At 43.1% G+C, this 14,208-nt stretch overlaps 1 protein-coding gene across 2 annotated transcripts in view; it reads right to left on the reverse strand.

Annotated features, from left to right (window-relative positions):
- The window catches only part of OPLAH (5-oxoprolinase, ATP-hydrolysing), a 294,072-nt gene that overhangs the window by 76,411 nt on the left and 203,453 nt on the right, over positions 1 to 14,208 (reverse strand). For both annotated transcript variants that reach the window (XM_086966421.1, XM_086966420.1), the window contains exon 15: positions 2,892 to 3,004. In XM_086966421.1, coding sequence (XP_086822547.1) covers positions 2,892 to 3,004 — 113 coding nt within the window. The remainder of the gene's footprint in view (positions 1 to 2,891; positions 3,005 to 14,208) is intronic.

Raw genomic sequence — 14,208 nt, forward strand, 5'->3', positions numbered from 1 at the left:
CCTGAACAGAGACAGGGAGGGTGTGACACTAGGTTAGAAGCACGAAGTAAAGTTGGTGGAACTGGCCGTGTTTGGAAACATACTTTGACAATAAAGGGCAGGATAGGAATGAAAGGGAATTTAGAGTGTTTATGCATTGCACGCGGCTGCCACTGCCTCAAAAGCTTGCTACTCACAAAGAAGTACAGAAAATGCCCCCTAAGGTATTATTTGACTTTCCATTGGATGGTGTGCCCCAACCAGTGTAGTAATTAGGAAGCAGATTGCAATAGAGTCATTAGCTAAAAACCTTAAAATCCAGACAAAGGAATATGTAATAACATCTGAAAGGTGTAAGGGTGACATCAGAAGCAAAGGGAATGAATAAAGGCTTAACATACTTATAGAATTAAGGTATGCAGTGTATTATGTTATCCATGAAAGCTCAATGGAGTTAGAAAAAGTTCAAAATAAAGGCTTAGAGTGACAATAATATTTTTGCGAAATTATGAAGTGACTTCCCTCAAGAGAGAATTGGTCTTGGGTAATGTGAAGTGTGCTCAACAATCTGAATTCTGCTTTATGGCAGTTCTCAATGAAGAGGTTTTAAGGCTAGAAAAAACGAAAGGTGGGAGAAGTGGCTGACGAAGGCCCAATTAGATTATTCATCCATCGGTTCCACACCAGGGGTTTCTCCTACCATGTTGTCTCATAGATGGCAGCACAAAGGAAAGTTTGCCTGTGTGAATGATTAGAACATTGGAATGTCGAGGGCTCAATTGAAGACAATGGAGTGCTCTGGATTGTAATGGCGGTAGAAGCCCGGAGCTACAACTTTCCAATGTTTGTTCACAGCTGCTGCTGTGGACAAAGGCCTCACGGAGCCCTAGGGGATTTCAAACCCCTCAAGCTCCGTGAGGCCTTTGTTTAATAAATTAGAAAATTCTGCCCTCTTGTGGCGGAATGTTCTAATAGTCTTACAGCTCTTCATTACGGGCTCTACCGGCCATTAAAGGCCCACTCCCTTGTTAAAGGCCCGAGCCGAAGCGGGCCTTTAATGGCTGGTAAAGCCCACTATGGTGGCCCCTAAGCCTATAGTGTTCTTAAGGCACAGCAGGGATCATAAGGGTTTCAAGATGTTTTGAGGCTTTCAAATCACACTCACAGATTATTATCTTAAGAAAATGCTAACAAGTTTCTAGCAAAATATGGTTCCTACTATGACCCTTCTTAATCAAAACTTCCAACTATCACTGTGTTTCAGTCTATGGTACACAGTTTTGGGAGCTTGTCTATTAATCTTCTGAAACCTCTCAAATGGATTGGTGTCTGACCTGATCTTTAAAGTTTCCAGACATTGCTCTAGAACACAGCAAGAGCTTGGTGTTCCCCCATCTCTGACACCCTGGTAGTGAGTGTGTCAAGCAGCTGGTACTCCTACCTTGGAAGAACTCTTCGGTTTTATGTACCCCAAAGATTGTAGATGAGATGATCTACAGTTTTGCTTTTGAAGAGGGAAATCACTAATCTGAATTTGTGGGATTTTACCAACAGTCTAAACTGGGGTACTTTGTCACTTATTGTAAAGCTGGAACAGTGGGAATCTCTGCACATCTTGCCTGCTGAGAGGTTCTTTTGAAAAGATTTTCTATATTGCTTCTTCCATTTGGAATGCTTTTTTAGGGGGCAGGGATATCCTCTAATTGTTTGAGAAGTCTGGGAGAAGGAGCTGGCCTACAATAAAGTGTTGCCTCCATCCTCTAGTGACAGCCCAGCCCGCCTCAGGTAAACCTCCTTTTCTTCAAATGGCTTATTATGAATTATTCATGTTTATGTTTCGTGTTTATATTCAGTGGTCTCAGTAAACCCAGTCAAAGTAAGGAGCCTGAGCATGCAACAGAATATATTCCATCTGTACTTACCCATCCCCAACCCAGCACTGTGTTGTTACGGGACCCACCTATCCTAGCAGAGTTGGAAAAAATATATTTCTTGACCGATCTTCGGATTTGTCGTGTTCCCTTTTAACCTCCATGTAAACAGAACATGTACTAGAATGGGCACACCGCACATTCCAGACAAACTAATTTTCAGAACCAGTAAAAAGATCTACTATACCACCTAGATTTCTACCCTTTGCCACAAAACTGAATTTTCCACAGGTCATAGTGATTAGGCGTAACAGATATAAAAGTTGAAAACAAATTCTCATAGTACCTAGCTGGAGGCTCGATTCAAGGTCAGCAATGTCTGTTCAGGAGGACCTGATCCAAGCTAGATTTTCAGAAAAGCGGCTAACTATAAAAACTAAGTTCCATTTAGATGAACTGTATTTAAATGTATCTTATTTGAATACCCTAGAAATATGACATGGCTCTGGCCCTGCAGCCCATACGCTGGACACTCCTGCTCTATGCAGTGCTTCTCATCCTGTTTCAATTTCCTGTTTGTCATTTGTCATCCCAGCTTTGGTGAAGCTCAATTACTTCTAATAATTGTTGAGCCATGCCGCATTACAGCAGCCGGCCAGTAGAAGGTGTGCAGAAGGCAGCCATGAACTTCATACTCAACCTTTTATTGAAGAACTAGTATTAAGAGAGCAGCTTTTCTTAGTCAAGCTCAAAATTCTTCACACACTTAAAGCTTCATGATCATGAGTATATCTCTCCCACATGCCACACTTGAATGACTGAAAGCAAAAAGCTTGGATGACTGGCTAAAGGTAAGAAGCCAGAAGCTCCCCAAACTGTCATCGGAAGGAGTCACATGTTTCGTATATGAAAAGATTAGGTGATTACAGATATATGGGACGTTAGAGCAAAGGTACTAAAGATTCTACATTATCTATAAAATGTGTTTCACGCTCGTCTATGGAGTCCAGAGAGCCTGATGCGGCAAATGATTCATAATACCTGTTCTTGTCGATGATTATGGCAGGACCGTGAATGGTGTGGTCACACGACAGGTCCTCCAGAAGGTATACCTTGGTGTCCAGGTATCCATCTTCAAAATAACATTTTGTGACCTAAGGAAGGATAGGACTTGGATAAACAGATCTTATAGAAATTTCCTGTCAATAATATTCAGATCCAACAAAAATAAAAAATACTGAAATAAGGATATGCAGTGCTTAGTGACTTCTACATAAGAATCAGACACTGTTTGCAATATCTATTTAGAGAACAAACAAACTGCAGAGGCTGCTTGAAAGGAGGGGAATGTTAGGAAATGACACTGGTTAAAAAACAAAATGATTCCAACAGGAAAGAAAGGTGTGACAAATAGTTTGAAACTGTACATGTGAGTAGAAGCAGAAAAGGGCATAAATAATTTGGAATTGTCGTACCCCGGTCTGCCTGTGCTGCGTTTCCTGTTGTCATCACTAGTTTCCAATTAGACAGGAGTACTCTGCAATGTACTTTATTTTACATGGTCTGCTGAGTGTTTAATTGAAAAGGCATGCTACGCACTTTAGTTTGAGTGCACTGTAAATAAGTATGTTTAATGAAGTAACTTGTATTTTTGTTAAACCAATGACACTGCTGAGCAAGCAATTAAAGGCCTGCATTTCCTGCTGTCCTTGTTTCCTGCCGGAATGTCCGGTATTTTTGTTTGTGCAGCAACTACTGACTATTTTCAAACTGCTAAGCAATTAATGCTTAAGGCGCCTGCGAAGATAGAGCAACTCAGGCACAGTCACCTGGTAGCTGGGGGCTTTCAACCTCTTTTTGAATCCTGTCTCTTCAAAACGACTTTCTAAAACATTGACCCTAGAAACTTGTCTTTCTGCCGGCGCTGCCGAGCTTCCCTCGCCTTAACTATGACCATCATTCTCTCACCGCTGCCAGCGCCCCAGCTATTTCTGCTCATTACACAGACCTAAGGTTAGTGCACTAGCCAGGCGCTTCTTGTCTTTACTTTCTCCTTTCTTCAAGGACACTCCAAGTTTAAATTTAAGTGAAAAACTTTTAGCTGAAGCAAAAGATAAAAGGATGAATTGAGTGAGTTGTGTGAAGTAACACAACATAAAAAAAACTGATAATCGGACTCCCACGAGGATTCAGATTTATTTAGTACAGTAATCATCTTGTATTTAGGTTTTTATTTACACTTGGTCCAATCGAAAAATCATGATTCTTGTATAATCAAGCACAAATTAATTTTGTGCCCACTGACCTGCCCCTAATTTTTAGGTCTCGCTGAGCCAGAGCATGTGCTGCTCCGAGACATTTAGTATTGGGGTTTTCAAAGTGCTGCCTGGTGGCCTAGCCCTTGCGTTCACGAGCACGTGCATGCGTGCGCGCGCAGCTGCCATCTGCCTGCATGCAGTTCTTGCAAAGCCCAAGATTTATTGATTGATTGGGTGCTACTCTGTGTTGCATGTGCCTGCAGGGCCTCTCGGGAGTGTTCGACATTTAGACATCACGTCTGCGGTGCTTTTACGATTCCTCCTGCTGCACTTTGATTAACCCTTCACACGGGCGCCGATCACTGGGAGACAATAGCTAAGCGATGTCATGTAAGCTACAATCTGTAGGTTGGGAAATTGGTATTCGTGACTGTTACATTTTAGGAGCCCGCATTGCCTTTGTTCGTTTGTTGTGCCTTGTTATCCGTGTATCTGGAGCACTTTGAATTCTGGTGCAGACAGCGGCTGGCTTTAATGTTAATGTTAATGTGAAAAATGCTTATATAGCCCATGGCTACCCCAGCAACGGGGCGTCCCAGCGCTTGCAGACAGTTTGAATACAAAGCAACCTAACCCCAGGAGATGACATGTAGTACTACAAAGAAACCCTAGGTAGAAGGAACAGCCAGGTTTTAATTTGCTTTCTAAATGACAGATAGTTATTTGTAGCACGCACCCCCCGGGGGATCGAATTCCACAATTTCGGTGCCAAATACCTGAAGGAACGGCCACCCGCTCTGCTCCTTTGGATTTTAATGGTACAAGCAAGGTGAAGATCCGCTGAACGGAGGGCGCGTGTGGGAACATAAGAGGAACACAAACCTCGCAAGATTAGGGGACCAGAGCAATAAAGGTTTTTATGAAATAGACAAAGGGCCTTAAATTGGATACGTTGTGTCACCGGTAGCCAGTGTAAGCGCCGCAGAACATGGGACGTATGACAGTGTTTGGGCAGGGCGAACAAAATGAGGGCAGCTGCATTTTGGGCCCTTTGGAGTCTGTTGATGGCTGACCGGTTAGAGCCCAGCATTAATACGTTACAGTAGTCTATATGCGATAGACAAGGGCTTGGACAATTGTCTGGCATACAGGTGGTTCAAAAAAGCCCAAAATAGGTTTAAGCGACCGTAGGCGACCATAGCACACGCCAGCCACTCTTTTTGCATGGGACTCTAGGGAGAGTGAGTCGTCCATAGTCACGCCCAGGTTTTTTACTTCCTTCTTGGGGATGGGGGGAGGGCCTAAGGTGGAGGACCACCAGTGATCATCCCACTTGTGTGTTTCCTTGCCAATCAGAAGTACCTGGATGGATGCACATGGCATTAAGGTACTGCGGCCATGAACCGAAGTGTAAGAGAGGAAATTGAAAAACAAGCAAGACGGGGACCGCAGTGTAAACATGTTAATGAAAATAATAATGTGTGCAATAGATGTTCACAATACTTAATTTAATGGTGCAACACATCTTGCTCAAGAGGTTTCTTTATGATGCCGGCTGTCTTGGGCACGTTATTATAACAAAAATAGAATTTTTATGTATAGCTTGTCCGGCTGTTCTTCATTAAGAGGCACTCTAAATGACCGGCGTTGCTGTTATCTAATGCAGTGGTACTTAATTTATCAACCTCGCTGGGATGACGAGTCAGTTGACCGGAAAGAAATATAAACCTACTTCCTGCACCACCACATTGTTCTTTGTTTGCATTGACGGTGAATCAAGTACATAAGGTTGATACAATCTACAAATATTCAGATAACTGAGTCTTCAGCTCCTAAACTCCCCAACCTGTCCTTCCACTCTCCCCACACACATGCGTGCACACTCAAACTCTCAGCCCACCACCAACTGTCGCCTATTGTTTTTTTTTCTTATAATTACTGACAACAAACAGCGCTGCTTTCTAGAAACCAGGCATAGGGATTTTCGTAGACTTGGATTTCTTATTTACACGATTTTTCAAGCTGTGAGTTTTTATTGTTTCAAGCCGTTTGCTTTATTTTTTTATCCCATTGTGTCTTTCCCCTGGTTGGGGGTTTGCATTTTCCTCAGCCGCACATATATATATATATATATATATATATATCACCGCTCCTTGACTCCCCTCTCCCAGCCGGGAAAGAAGCACGGCACTCGCGGGATAGTTGTCAGTTACTGGTTTTTATTTTTCAACGCTCACACAGACGCGTTTCGGGTAGCCCCTTCCTCAAGGGGAGTCAAGGAGCGGTGATATTGACACGGAGCACCACAGTGTTCTCGGCACCCGCCTATGAGTGCCCTGTTGCTGACAAGGTGCACCAGGAGCGATATATATATATATATATATATATATATATATATATATATATATATATATATATATATATATATATATGAACAAGAGATTCCTTCCCAGTTTGCTCTGCGCTCGCAGACACCGCCTCCACGCCAGCAAGGAAGAGGACCGGACCAGCAAAGTCAGCAAGAATGGTAAGTTTATTGATTGATTAAAACAGAACCAGCGACGCGTTTCGGGCCAAAAGCCCTTGATCACGCTGCAACATGTTTGCAATCATTATGCTCTTTTATACGTATATGCAGTGATATAGACGCCACCCCCTGGTGACGCCCACCATGATCATGTGATAAGTGATAAACAGTAAAAACGCACTGTTGCTGATACTTTGTTGCCATTGCAGACTAGTATACAGAAAATCATAGCTGGTTAAATCCAGGATTTTATCCGAATACATCAAAATATATTTAATTATATTAATATACCAACACATTTCATCCAAGTTAAAAATGCGAATGAGAAATATATCCATTCTGTGCAAAAAAGCAATCTCGTTATGTAGCAGCAAAAATGTAAAGTGCGTATTGAGAAAAGTGCATAAGTGATGAAAGATGTGATAAAGTGCAAGAGTTAGCGGAGACATATGGAACTACCACTGGAATAGTTATCAGCAATTTAAGCATCATATCTCGATGTTTATACAAGTGAATTTGTCCAAATCATCCTATTCCGTAATGAATTCTATTAAACATTCAAAATAGAAGAAGAAGAACCATTTTTACAAGAAGCTAAAAAATAATAACAATATGTATAAATAAGGCCTTATTTCATGTATATACACACACATGCACACACTCTCTCACCCACCACCCCACACATCCAGCCCATTGCAACGTGCAGTTAATCCAAATGAATTTACAAAGCATAATATGTTTTTGTCTAGAACAGTACAGATGACAGTAGCTATACACACAACCAAATATGTATGTGTGTACATAGATATACATCCATACACACACACACACGTATATATACATACCCCCACACACACACCAACAGCCCTAAAAGACTCTCACATAAATATTTGCAAGTATTGATATCTGTGTAATTCCATATATACACACACCCTCACACACTCTTCTTTGTGCAGTCCTAAGTCAAAAGTCAAAAGTAATATCCTAATTCCATACAAAATATTCACATGAAAAATCCCTGTACAATTAAAAATTACCACAAGATTGTCATCATCGAGATATTGTGCATGATATGCGAATAGGAATGTATGGAAACATCTATATACTGATGCTATGTGCATGATAACTGCCAAATAAAGTGCGGAATTGTGTCACCATAGGTGAATACCACGGTAAGATTCACCAGTTGTTACTACAGATTATGGGACAGGTGCAAGGAACTTCTAATAGGGAACCTAACTAGAAGAACGAGTAACTAGGGCACAGATAAAAATAATACTAGAAGCTAGCAATACCAGAATTTATTTACAGAAAATGATGCATTTCCTCAATATTATTGAGCCCGTTGGGCCAACGGCTATCGAGCTCCAATAAGTATCTAGACTCCATTTTTCTGAGCTGGGTCTCACGGTCACCTCCTCGTCTCATTTGGGGAACTGCCCCAATCACAAAATAGCTCAGACAATTAAGGTCTTTGTTGTGTACTCGCTTAAAGTGACGGGCAACTGGGTAAGTAGGGTCACTATGCAGAATAGCCCTCAGATGCTGCAGAATCCGGGCGTGCACCTGGAGCTTAGTGCTGCCAACGTATCTAAGCCCACAGGTGCACGTCAGAACATATACAGCATGGTCAGTCTTACAGTTGTAGTTGCCATTGATGGTTTTGGCAACTTTGCTGAACGGGGTGCTGTAATGGGTCGTAGTGACTCCGAACTTACAAGCTCTACAACTGGAGCATTTAAAGAACCCTCTGGAAGGACGAAGCCATGGGACCTTAGTTTTTAATTCAGGGGCTGCTTTGTCCAGATGGTTGCCTATTGTTTTAGCTCGTCTGAACGTTAACATAGGAGAAGGGGGCAACCTGGTGTTTAGAATATGGTCGCTCATTATAATCGGCCAGTGTTTGTTGAGAATTGACCTGATTTTCCTATCTTCCCTACTGAAAGTAGTGATCAGACGTGGGCACTCCAGTTGGGGTTTGATGGTGAGAGGAGGTTCGGTTACAAGAGTAGAGTCAGGAAAGAGGCTCTCCCTAGATCTTGACAGAGATTTGGTAACTGCTGAATTTAATATCCGCTCGGAATATCCTCTAGCTCTCAATCTGGTTAAGAGTTCTTCCAAGCAGGCACCAAAATCAGAGGGAGAACTGCAGATTCTCTTTCATCTAAGGATTTCCCCATAGGGGATTCCAGAGATTGTATGCTTAGGGTGCATACTGGATGCATGCAATGTGGCATTGCCAGCAGTCTGTTTTCTATGGAGGGTGGTATTTACAATTCCATTAGAGACATACACCTCCACATCCAAGAATTGGATGCGATTTTCATTGATGTGTGCCGTGAAATGAAGATTAAGCGAATTGTCATTAATATCATCAATAAATAACAACGCTTCCTGTTTACTACCCTTCCAGATGATGAAGACATCATCGATATATCTTAAAAAGCACCTTACATGCCCATCCATCCACGCCTTATGGCGGACCCTGAGGACCTGCTCCTCCCACCAGCCAACGTGCAAGCACGCATAGCTGGGAGAGAAGCAGGCCCCCATAGCTACGCCCCTCAGTTGTTTAAAGATCTCCTTTCCGAAGGGAAAAAAGTTATTATGAAGGCACCATGCTATCAAACCAACAATCACCTTATTGTGTTCATAGTACTGGATGGGTCTGCTGGAAAGGTAGTATTGTACCGCAGATAAACCCCTGTCATGATCTATGCTGGTATACAGCGATTCAACGTCAAGAGAAATCAGTAACATATCACTCTCCCATACAAGTGTAGATATTTTGGATATAAAGTCACTGGTATCTCGAGTGAAGCTGGGAAGTTGCTTGACAAAGTCTTGCAGGAAAAAATCAATGTATTCTCCAGCTTTTTCTCCTGCACTGCCAATAGCCGAAACAATCGGCCTACCTGGTATTGGTTGTACGGCTTTGTGCACTTTCGGAATGAGGTAAAGAGAAGGTAAGATAGGAAAGTTCACATACATATATTTGTGTTCTTCCGGTGATATTAGACCTTCTCTCTTCCATTGATTCAAAGACTTGTGCAAGTCAGATATCGCTTTATCGTATTCCTTTTGGGTACTCTTTGCATAACCAGCTGGGTCTTCAAGTTGGCGTTTGGCCTCGGTGATATAGTCTTTTTTAGGCCAAATCACCAAATTGCCCCCCTTATCAGACTTCTTAATCACTATGTCAGGGTTATCATCAAGTTTCTTCATCAATTTGTTATAGGCAATCCTGGTGTATGTCTCCTTTTTACAACGTTTGTTGTTGGTTTGGGTGTACAGCTTTTTAATGTAATTTGTGACACAATCGTGAAAGATGTCGATCGCATCCTTTGGCATCAGGGGTACGAATTTGGATTTGCTGTGGAAAGGGCTCAAACCTGCACCTTTAGGAGGAATAGGGATCTGTCTGAGACGATCTTGAGTGGAGGCCGTTACATTCGGTTCTATATCGTCATTTGAGTTGAGCAGATCATTAGCATCGAGGAAAACAAGAGTGTCAGATGCCCTTAATGACATAGTTTCATTTTCTCTTATATTGTCATCTTGGGTATCCAGATCCTTGGATGTTTGTAAAGCAAAATGTTTTTTCAGTTTGAGTTTTCTTATAAAGCAGAAGAGATCCACCCTAGTAGTGGTGTAATCAAAATGTTGGATTGGTGAAAAATGTAATCCCAATGCTAGCAGTTGCTCTTCCGCTTTATCAAGGACCACATCGGAGAGATTGATAATAGTATTGTTCCTTATCGTCGTTTCCCCCATGTTTTTTTCTTTTTCTTTTGTTGGAGTTGTTGCCCGGCGTTGCTTCCCTCTGCGTCGTCGTTCTTTCCTGCGTTTGTTCCTCCTTTGTTTGGCTGTGGGTTGTGTTGCCATGATCTCAGGGTTTGGAGCCTCTCGTCCACTACAAAATCCATTTCCTGCTGGAGATTTAATGTTTCCAGTCCAATTAAGTTTAAATCGCTATTGGTAGAGCCAGAGGATAGTGATTCCATGCTGGATGCGCTAGTTGTCGATGAGTCAGTTGGATGTGACATTCCGTGTGTATCAATGGTGTTGGATGTTGTTGAACCAGAGCTGCAAGCTGGCAGAGTATTGTTGGGATTAGAGGCAGAAGCATTCTTCTTTTTTGTATATGCCTGCCTTTTAGCCGAGTTGTATTTTTTGGAAAAAGTAAAGATCCTCCCCAAGCGGTAATCATCTGCATCACGAGAAAACTTAGAAGCCTTGCGGGTTTTTATTTTTTCTTCGTGCTTCCGCAATTGTTCATTCATGTTATCTGTGAGTTTTTTGGTTTCCACAGCATTCTGGCAGGCATCAATTTCCAATTCTAAAGCTTTAATTTTCTCCAACAATTTGGCTCGGTCACTAGCGGCATACTTAATTAGTATGCACACTAGGTTCATTGATGCAGCCAAGTTACTCTCCCCCCATTCCTGGAGCATGGCTGGGTCTGGGTTGTCGAAACTGGGGGCCAGTAAAATCCTCAGTCCTCGTGGTACACGTCCCACTTCTTCATATTTACTGAGGGATTTATGCTCCCACCACTTGGTACACTCGGCTTTGCGCAATTTGACCAGCTCTTTAAATAATTGCTTTAAATCTTTCACTTGCGAGTTGCCATGTTCATTTTGAGTTTGTTCTTTATTACGGCTGGAAGATGTGTCAGTGGCTTCGAAGAGTGACAGTGCGGCTTCTTCCTGCTGCTTGTCAATTTCGTCTTTGTCCATGTTGTTATAGTTCTGTTGTTTTTGTTTTCAAACACAACGAGCACACATCAGACTCGTTTTCTACCGCTGCTAGTTAACCTCGTCACCGGACGACATTGCCTTTGAAACACACTCACCGTAGGTCAATGGCGGGAACTGCTCCGCGTCCCACGTCCTCCGACGCGAATCCTCGGGGCTGCTCAAACCGCCAAACCAAAGCGGCAGGGTTTCAGTACGTCCGGGGGCCAGCTGCTGAGATTCCCAAACGAGATCCAAACAAAAGCGATTTGAAGCAGCTGCCAGCAATCGACGAAGGGGTCCGTTACGGAGGCAAATCAACCTCCGTTACTAAATGAACAAGAGATTCCTCCCCAGTTTGCTCTGCGCTCGCAGACACCGCCTCCACGCCAGCAAGGAAGAGGACCGGACCAGCAAAGTCAGCAAGAATGGTAAGTTTATTGATTGATATATATATATATCTCACAAGCATTGGCATAGCCAATAGGTCTCGCATTTGGGGCCTTATAAGTGTTTAACCATGCAACAGTTAATGTTGTTGCACCAAAGATATTGTGCTGCACTTATAAGGTCCCAAAAGCAAGACCTATTGACTATGCCAATGCTTGTTTTTGTTTGAATCTGTTTATTGCTTTTTTGTTTTATGTTTACAGTTACAAAAAAAGTTTACAATAATTAATCAGTTAACAATTGCATGTTTTTACTTACAATAGAAATAGCAACGTGCTAATATACATTGTTGACAATATTTAAAGGAAACTGAAAAATACATTGCCACTCCGGGTACCTGTAATGTTAATGGAAGGCAGTCTGACAGGAGACGTATATGCGAATCATAAAAAGTGGTACTGGAACCGGCTGCTCCTTACATAAAGTAGTAACTGTCATGCCAGCCCTAGCTCCCCCTCCCTGCCACTGAAACCTACCCCCGTCTAGTTGCTTATTGAATTACTCATGTCTGTCCCCAGGCATCTCATTAGTGGGGCCATTATCAGGCAAGGGGCGCTCGTCGTCCATGTTGAGCCCACCAATGGAGGCGACGACTGGTGCAGCGACTTACGTGCGCCACCTCGCAATTCGTCTTTGCGGGGTACTTGGGTTTCCAGTCATGGGGGAGCATCTGGTATATCCATGTGGTGGTAAGCCATGACCACTTCCCAGCTATTGGTTAATGGATATTTATGGAGCCCCTTGGCATCCTCCCTATATAGTGCAACGCTCTCTGTTTGTGCCCAGCTGATAAGCGGCAGCATCCAAGCTGTGAGGTGTGGAGGGTCAGGTGACTTCCATCTACATGTGATCAGCCACTTGCCTACAATTAGACCCAGATCTATGAAGCGAGACGTGACTTTGTGCTTTTCTACCTCGCCGATCTAGGCTAAGTATGCACACCTCTCATGATGAGAGAGAGCTATCTCAGTACAATGAACCAAACGGGCTCGGACACCATGACAAGAGTGCTGTAGAGGCGGGCAAGCCCAGAGCATATGTATGATATCTGCATTCTCCAGCCCACAACAGGGACATGTGGCGTCTATATAGTGAAAGTATCTGTTGGCCGGAGTAAGGTAGGCCCTTGTAAGATGTCCAGCTGAATGAAGCGAAAGCGGGCATTGCGAGGTATACGAGTAGGATCCTCCAATATGGTGGACCACTCCCCCTCTGCACAGGGACGGGAAAGGTCAGCCTCCCATCGTGCATGCAGAGATACATGCGGTGGAGCCGTGTATGAGCGCAGAGAGGTGGCAAGCCAGTGTACTAAGTTCCTGCCCGACCCATGACATGTATGCAGGGCAGAACTGTGCATCTGGTGTTTCCCCGGGAAGCTAGAAAGGTGAGGGCTGTTTTTTTTACTGAAGGGACTGGTTTTGCAGCAGTGCTGCAATATCAGCCCGAGTAACAAAAGTAGCAAGCGGTCAGCTCCGACGCAGCGGTTCAACATATTGCTTGAACAGCGCCGCACCGCTGCCAATTTCAGAACTCAGTAAAAAGAGTTGCTTCCTTTAACGCTTGCATAGAAGCGGACCGCATCGCGTCTCTTGGCAATCGGCTGTGAAGGTCATCTAAATGTGTCTCATTCCCAGTTTCTCTAATGGTGTCTCATTCCCAGTTTCTCTGAGAGAAACTAGGAGTGAGACACCATTAGATGACCTTGGGAATCGAAACGTGTCAGCATTACACAAAGCAGGGACTTTCGCTTTTAATTAAGTTTCCCCCAGTAGAAATGTTGCTTGAATTGCCTTACTACTGGGCCTAATGTTTCTATTTTCCCCGAGGGTAGCAGCTCCTTGAATTTATTACACAATGTGGATGCTAAAGGTTGTCGTAGTAGCGGCTCCATTTGTGAATTAAGACTGGAGTCATAATGTTTAGATAAATGTATCACGCTTCGTGTATTGTTTGTTATATCATATTGTTTTATCACAAAGTTTGTATGTTTTCGTTTCATTTGTTGCCTTAATATGTATAATTTGTTCTTGTGTGAAACGTATCCGCACTTACCTGACCCATGATTAAATGTGGAGTAAAGGGCACAGAACGAAGTAGCAAATAAATGCTTATAGTCCATATCGATTGAATTGATGGCCTTTAGTCTATTAAATTGGTTTAGCAGCATTTGAATGTAGCGGCTAGGACAAACCCCCGCCTTTCTCTTACTTATAGAAAGTTGGCATTTTCTTGTCCTAATCAATTGGTACCAGCAGCTTATTTTCTGGTTCACTTGACTAGGTGTAGTTGGCAGTTGGCCACTGTGTATTCCTGCCAGACAGCTTCACAAAAGGGGCTGGGCATTGGCAGGGTTGGCCATTCTGACCTGATGGAAGGAGCGGAGCTGT

This window comes from Lissotriton vulgaris, chromosome 4_1 (assembly GCF_964263255.1).
Source record: "Lissotriton vulgaris chromosome 4_1, aLisVul1.2, whole genome shotgun sequence".
Classification (NCBI taxonomy): Eukaryota; Metazoa; Chordata; class Amphibia; order Caudata; family Salamandridae; genus Lissotriton; species Lissotriton vulgaris.